This window comes from Impatiens glandulifera, chromosome 3 (genome assembly GCF_907164915.1).
Source record: "Impatiens glandulifera chromosome 3, dImpGla2.1, whole genome shotgun sequence".
Taxonomy (NCBI): Eukaryota; Viridiplantae; Streptophyta; class Magnoliopsida; order Ericales; family Balsaminaceae; genus Impatiens; species Impatiens glandulifera.
In genome coordinates this window covers 19,112,134-19,119,474 of record NC_061864.1, presented here as the reverse complement: position 1 = coordinate 19,119,474, position 7,341 = coordinate 19,112,134, and the positions used below count along the sequence as shown (strand labels likewise).

At 33.0% G+C, this 7,341-nt stretch overlaps 1 protein-coding gene across 1 annotated transcript; it reads right to left on the bottom strand.

Moving 5' to 3' along the window:
* Positions 1 to 4,778: 4,778 nt before the first annotated feature.
* On the bottom strand, positions 4,779 to 6,393 carry LOC124929925 (transcription factor MYB102-like). Its single transcript, XM_047470303.1, has 2 exons — positions 6,200 to 6,393; positions 4,779 to 5,052 (listed from the first exon to the last, which is right to left on the bottom strand). The coding sequence occupies exons 1-2, from the start codon at positions 6,391 to 6,393 to the stop codon at positions 4,779 to 4,781; spliced, it is 468 nt and encodes a 155-aa protein (XP_047326259.1).
* Positions 6,394 to 7,341: the final 948 nt, after the last annotated feature.

Genomic DNA, 7,341 nt, shown 5'->3' with positions numbered 1-7,341 from the left:
TTTTACAAATCTTTAAATACTACTTAATTATCATTTTTTTGTAGGCAAAAAGGGAATGTTTGAAGCTTTACGAGTCAAATTCTGTGCATTCATCGTTCGTTCAAATTTAAACACAAATTTGAACAATATCTTTCAGAAATTTTTAGACATTTTAAAAGAAGACATTTAAATAAGTAGTACATTGTAGTATTTTTTAGTCTTTAATTATATTCTATTATAATTATATTCATAATATTCAATTACAAACCAACATTTCTTGTCCCGAAACCACTCTTTCGGGTTCCAAAATCAAGGTTTCAGGACAAGAAACCAACCTTTTGGATCCAGAAACTATGATTTCGGGATAAGAAACCAACATTTCTTGTTCCGAAACCCTGATTTCAGGACAAAAAACTAACATTTCTTGTCTCGAAACCAACCTTTTGGGTCCTGAAACTACACTTTTGGGTCCCAAAACAACCGTTTCAGTACGATAAATCAACATTTCTTGTCCCGAAACCAAACTTTCGGGATCCGAAACCACTAACATAAATATGACAAAAACGTAAAAATATTCAAAGTGACAACGTGATCATATAAGTACTATCTTCGTTAAAAATATGACAAAATGTAAAAATATTCCAAGTGACAAAATGATCATATAAGTACTATCTTCGTTAAAAATATGACAAAACGTAAAAATATTCCAAGTTACTATCTTCGTTGAATGTTATCCCCACACGCATTATCTTCGACATATATTTGAGAGGACAAAAGTGATGTGAAGGATAATTGAGTCGAAAGTGGATCATTTCATTGTTGTTGTTGTTGTGTTGAATTCAAAACTATAGATGTTGTGTTCGTATTTCCCTTCTTTTTTGATCTCGACGTCTTGGGATTTTCTCAATTAAAGATATTTTCCTCTTTGTTGGTGGTCGTCCTCGACTTCTAACTTTGTTAGGAGAGTGTGTCAAAATGGATGTAGAGGGAGATGAAAATGGAGATGGAGATGCTTCTGTGTTTTGTCTTCAGATACTTCTGTGCTTCCATGATTAAGTGACATAAACTGTTCAATCAAGTCTTTTATTCCGTTCATATCCAAAAAGAACAATTGACTTCAGATTTTACTCCAACTTGTTAAACCTCTTGCATCAATCGAGTTAGACTATTGTGAGGTTTTTTTTACTTCCAAAGACATATATGAATCATAAATGTTGGTGATATTTTGATACCCACGCTTAATATCTTTACGCCACCGGTCCATTATATAATACATTGGTACCTCATTCACCCTCATTTTTTTCAACACAGCCATTATATGCCTACACAAAATACCTCTAAACTCAAACAATCGACATTGACATTTCACATTGCAATCCATTTCGGTATAATGCTCGTTGTAAGAAACATCTCTTACATGTTCTCCATTAGCCCCCAAAATAATTTTCTCAACTCTAAATATACAAGCTGATCCTTCCTCTTCAATGACTGAGATGTCGCACAACATCAACCCTCTAACTTATTCTTGAACTAATCTAAATATATCTGGAGTGTAGAAGGTTTGATATTGCCTTTCAACGGAAAATCCACTGACAGTTGGTATCAAACAATTAAACGATTGAAAATCCAATTTCTTTTTTCTCTCGATATTTCTCAACTGAGCCCTATCATATTGCTCGACGAATTGTTTGAGGGATGTTTTGGACTGCACGTAGTCATCAAAGAAGGCATTCATACTTTCACTCCTTTGAGATGTTGACATCCCGACCCAAAATTGTCCTTTCACATAAACAAGTATCCATTTAGATCTTTCCAAAAACAAAGATTTCAACCAAACATTCTTCCAGTTGATAATATTCTATTAGTCTATTCCAATCCTCTTCGCATTTTTGAATATTTATGGAGTTGTATACTATGTTTTTTAGCATCTTCTTTATTAGATGATATTCAGTATTCCTTCCAAGTTTTATAGGAAGTTTCTTCATTATATGCCACAAACAAAATCGATGATGAGTTTTAGGAAATACCTTCTCAATTACAATTGGCATGGATCGACATTGGTTTGTGATTATGGCATTTGGAGGTCTATCATCCATACATTCCAACAAAATTCTAAACAACCAAGTGAAAGAATTTGAATCTTCACTTGACAATAAGCCACATCCAAGTAAAATGGATTGACCATGATGATTAACCCCAACAAACGGAGCGTACGACATGTCATAACGATTTGTCAAATAAGTTGTATCGAAAGAGATAACATCGTGGAAATCTTCAAAGGCAGCTCTGCACCTACTATCTGCCCAAAACACATTTTTAATTCGGGATTCCTCGTCCAAATCAATAAGGTAGAAGAAGTTTGAATTCCTGATTTGCATTCTTAAGAAATAATTACTGAGTGCTTCAGCATCCCCACTCTCTAACCTCAACCTTCGTGCTTCTGTAACATAATTTCTACATGTTCTCTCATTGAAAGACATGTTTTCATATCCTCCACCTTCCACTACAAGGGATTGAAATGTTTTGTCCACAGTTATTCCAGCTTCATCGTTTGTATCCAATATTCTCTTTACATTTCCGTCTATTACTTTGTAGGATCTAACATGACGTATCCTCTTAGGCTTAATGTATGGTTGTGCTCAAGACAAATACTTGTTATCACATATTCCCCTTCATTTCAAACAACAACATTAATCTTTACTTTATAATCTGTCTTCGTTATTGGTCTAGGCTAATGGAACATATTTTTGGCATTCAATTCTTTCATAAAACTCTTGGCACAACCAATACTGAAGTATTTCCTCTTACCACCTACATTTTTCCTCCCTAACTTGGTAATGCTGAATCCAGTTAAGTGGGCATATGATGTGTATAATTCAAAAAAGTTGTTCTTCGGAGAAAAATGTCATTCCAACACTGGGAATGTGATTGCAAAATATAAGTGTAACCATAAGAAATACGTCCTGAAAATACCCTTTCGGGTCCCGAAACCACACTTTAGGGTCCTGAAACCACCCTTCCGGGTCCCGAAACCACCCTCTAGGATCCCGAAACAACCCTTTTAGGTCCCGAAACAACCCTTTAGGGTCCCAAAACCCTGCATTTCTTGATCCAGAAACCATACATTCGGGTCCTGAAACCACCCTTTTGGGTCCTGAAACGACCCTATTGGGTTCCAAAACTATCATATTTGGTCCAGAAACCATACTTTCGGGTTCCAAAACCACCTTTCGGGTCCCGAAACGACCCTTTTGGGTCTCGAAATCTACATTTTTTTACACCAATAATTGGGATTAAGTGCTTCATCTATTGTGTTTATCATTTCTCAAAAGAAAATAATAATTTATAGGTTGTCCAGCTTACCTTCTTCACCTCATTTTCTCTCTCATGGAATTATGTATGTCAACAAAAATTGAGTATATATATAATAGGATGAGCTTGGGCCCTAGACTACATCCGTCCGTGACAATAGTTGTGTGAGTTCTTGTGTGATCATTTTCCCTATATCATATGTCGTTTTATTTTCTATGTGGATAGAATTTGGTCAAGAAATTAACAAGCCTGAAATTCATTTCACACCCTTTTATAATGATTTATAAAAAGTTTAAAATTATATAAACCTAATATTATTTGTTTATTAAATTTTATGTTAAATTTTATTAACTTAGATGGTTTAAATGTTAAATTTATATGGTTAGTAATGTCGTACGTTTATCAAAATTTATCTTGAATTTAAAATAATTTTTTTTTATTATTCAATAAGTGTTGTATTTATATGGTTAGATTACAAGTTTAAGACTTATATATAATATTTTAAAATTTAACCGTTTCAAATTTATAAGTGAGTTAACTCACAATCCGACTCAAATATATATTTATTTTTATTGAATTATATATAAATAACGGTTTATTAAAATAACATGTTAATCAACAAATTAAATATATAACTTTTTAAGATTAGTTAAACAATTATGAACAAATTATTATTATTTTTAACATTTTGTATTCATCGAGAACACATATCCTCTTAAAATTGTATAAACCATGACAACAATGGTTGGAGTTGGCCTATGAACGGTTAATAAGAAAGTGTTTTCAAATGACTCTAAGAAATTACTATTAACAAAAAAAATAAAATTTAAAATCAAAATTTGGTATAGCCTTTATTGTCATAATTCTTTCAAATATTTTCACGCATACATAAGATATTTCGGGCACAAAATCGGACAACTCATCTCGTCTTCATTTGGAAGAGTCGTAAACATATTTCCCTCCGTCTAGCACCGAGTTATGACCAAAGACAAAGGAGTCGAGTAATTCTCCGTCTAAATTTTTTTCTACACAATGAAGTAACAAATATCAAATTTAACACCATAATAAATAAATAAATCACTGACCCCAAATCGACATTGTTGATGTATCTCCAAAATAGTTGTTTCCCAATAATGCATCCCAATCCTCTTGAGAACTTGGAGATTTGATGTAGGCATACAATTTGATTGTAAACTTTGGGTTGCTTGATTCTGAATTGGTGGGAAATGAAAAGGATCTTGAGATTGGATTGAAGGGAGCTCTGGAAAATAATTCTGAGAAAATGATGATGGCAAATTTTGATCAAGTGGTTGCTGTAATGAAGACAAAGTATTGGCAACAATAGGACCCATCTCAAAAGGATCATTAGAAGAGGAAGTAAAACCATGATCAATATTTTCAAGCTAACTGAAAAGAAGATGAAGCAGCAGCAGGATGCCTAGGATAATAATAAGAAGAAGAAGATAATGCAGGAAAGTTAAGAAGAATTATGTTACCTCTTCAGCTATGCGTGACCATTTATTTGCAATACTGGCATTAAAAAGAACAATCGTCTCTATTTCATCGGCGGCTGTTATCGGACCTTTCTTCAAATCAGGTCTTAAATGATTTATCCAGCATAACTTACACGATGATTTCATGCAGAGATTGAATCCAGATTCTTTCTCAACGGTGTTCCAGTTCACTTCCCCATGCTTACAAATGTAATCAACTAGAGTTCTATCTTCTTCATCTGTCCACGTTCCCTTTTTCAATCGAGAACTTCTTGTTCATGTGAATTAGATTTACATATTTATAAACCCCTTTTCATATTAGATGAATCATGCATAATTCAAAAACTTATTACATATACCGGATCTTGATTTGGATGAATATGAAAACAAGAAGAATCGCTTGTAAATTGAATCAATCAAGAATCAAGATCCTGTATATTCTATCCCTGTTTTTCTCTTTTCTTAATTCTGTGCGTATCAATGTAATAAGTTTTTGAATTAATATGAAAAGTGATTTAAATATCAACAACTGGGAAATCTAACTCACCTGAACAAGAAGAATTTGGATTGTAAAAAGGTACGTGGACTCAAGAAGAAGATGAAGTTTTAGTTGCTTACATTCGTAAGCATGGGGAGGACGCGAGCTGGAACACCATTGAGAAAGAATCTGGACTCAATCGGTGCGGGAAATCATGTAGGTTACGATGGATCAACCATCTAAGACCTGGTCCGATAAAAGCCCCCCGAAGAAATAGAGTCGACGATTGTTCGTCTTAATGCCAGGATTGGAATTATAAATGGTCACGTATGTATAGCTGAAGAGGTAACAACATAGTTTCTTCTCTCTTCAAACTATAAGTCTATATATAATAATAATAAGTTCTTGATTGTAAAAATATGTAAATGAAATCAAAATAACAAAAATTAAATCTAAACTAACAACATCTAACCCAAAATTCATTTAAATCAAGATCGGTCAGTTGGATTTAATCTTGAATCTTTTTGGGCTCATTGTGTTTAAAATTTATTTTGAGCTTTTGAGTCTAAAAAGATTTAAGTTTAAAGATAAACAAAACGACCTTAAAATAATTGAATTTAGAAGTAAACAAATCACATTTGACCGAAAATCTTCATTTTGAGTTTTTGGTGCATTCTTGATTTTAATTGCTTTGATTCTTGTATTTTCTTGTATATTATGTGAATATATTATAGTACTATCATTTTAGCTCAGAAAAAATTGAGTTATGAGCCATTCTTGGTTACCATTTAGTTAAAAATAGGAAGAACAGTCGAATTTTTGTTGTAGCGACGCATGTTCAAGTTTTACCCCGGCGCTTCTTCAAGTCTATTGTCGCCGAGAGCCGATGCTTCTTCCTCTCCCGTTGCGTTGCACGCGGCCGACCGAGAAAACTAACCAGATGCTTGGAGTTGGCTGCTGCTGGCTAAGATTTCCGACACATACGACCGATGATTCCCACGATGGCGGCTGCTGCGCGAGAGGAGGAAGCATCAACACTTCCTGACGCTTACTCAAGGGTTCCCGATACTTCAGCGATGCTCTTTTCGCACGCCTGCTTCCGTTCTTATCCGACCGAGAGATGCTCCTCATGGCTAGGTTTGTCGAGTCGTCGACGCTTCCGACCGAGTTTTCCAGCTGCTGCTCACCATCCGACAGTTCTCCCTTGCTTCTAGCTAATTTTCCCGACGCTTGAGACCCATTTTTTCTCTTTTTGGCTTTTATTTTCGTTTATTTTGTTTAGTCTTAAGTTTCGTTTTGGTTTTTGCATGATGTAAATTTATGATTTTCTTGATTTTAGGTTAGATTAAAACCTAAAACACAGCATCAATAACTCTAAAATTAAAATCAAACTACAAAAATATAAAACCTTTAAAATCAAAAATACAAAAATTAAAACATAAAAAATCAAAAACTTAAGAAATTGAGAAGATAAAAATCTCTTCATAAATTTGTTTGAACTCTAAAATATTTATCCTTAAATATAAAACTCACCGAAATCCTTAAAAACATAGTAGACTTAGAATAACTTTAAATATGAGATTTATTAACTTTTAGTCACCTTAACACTTATGATAATATTATATGAGGATTTATTTTCCTACTTTATATTCTTTAATTTTTTACTTTTACTTTATTTCATTTTTCTGTACAAATACAAAAGATTCACATCAAAGTGGATAATATCACGCTTAGATTTAATGTATACATGAAAAATTAAAAATATAAAAAGTAAAAAGTAAATTATATTTTAAAAGACAATACTGAATTAGTAGAGACCAAAAGGCGTTTTGAGACTTAGTTAGCCAAACTCGAATGAATCTCTAAATATGGCGTGCATGCATGCGCATTATTTGTTTTTTAATTTTATAAAAGTTTGGCGAGAACTATGTAGTTTTGAATTTGTTAAAAATTGAAAAAACTCTAAATAGACTTATGTCGACTTCCCATTAAATATCATAAGATCTCATAGATTCTATACTAGTAAGTTATGGAGTCGTTTATAAAGTTTCGCTTTTAAAAACTTAATTTTCAATTACC

Coding starts and splice junctions, on each gene's coding strand:
- LOC124929925 (XM_047470303.1), bottom strand. CDS start 6,393: ATGAGGAGCATCTCTCGGTCGGATAAGAACGGAAGCAGGCGTGCGAAA. Junction 5,053..6,199: donor CAGCCAACTCCAAGCATCTG/GTTAGTTTTCTC, acceptor ATGAACAAGAAG/TTCTCGATTGAAAAAGGGAA.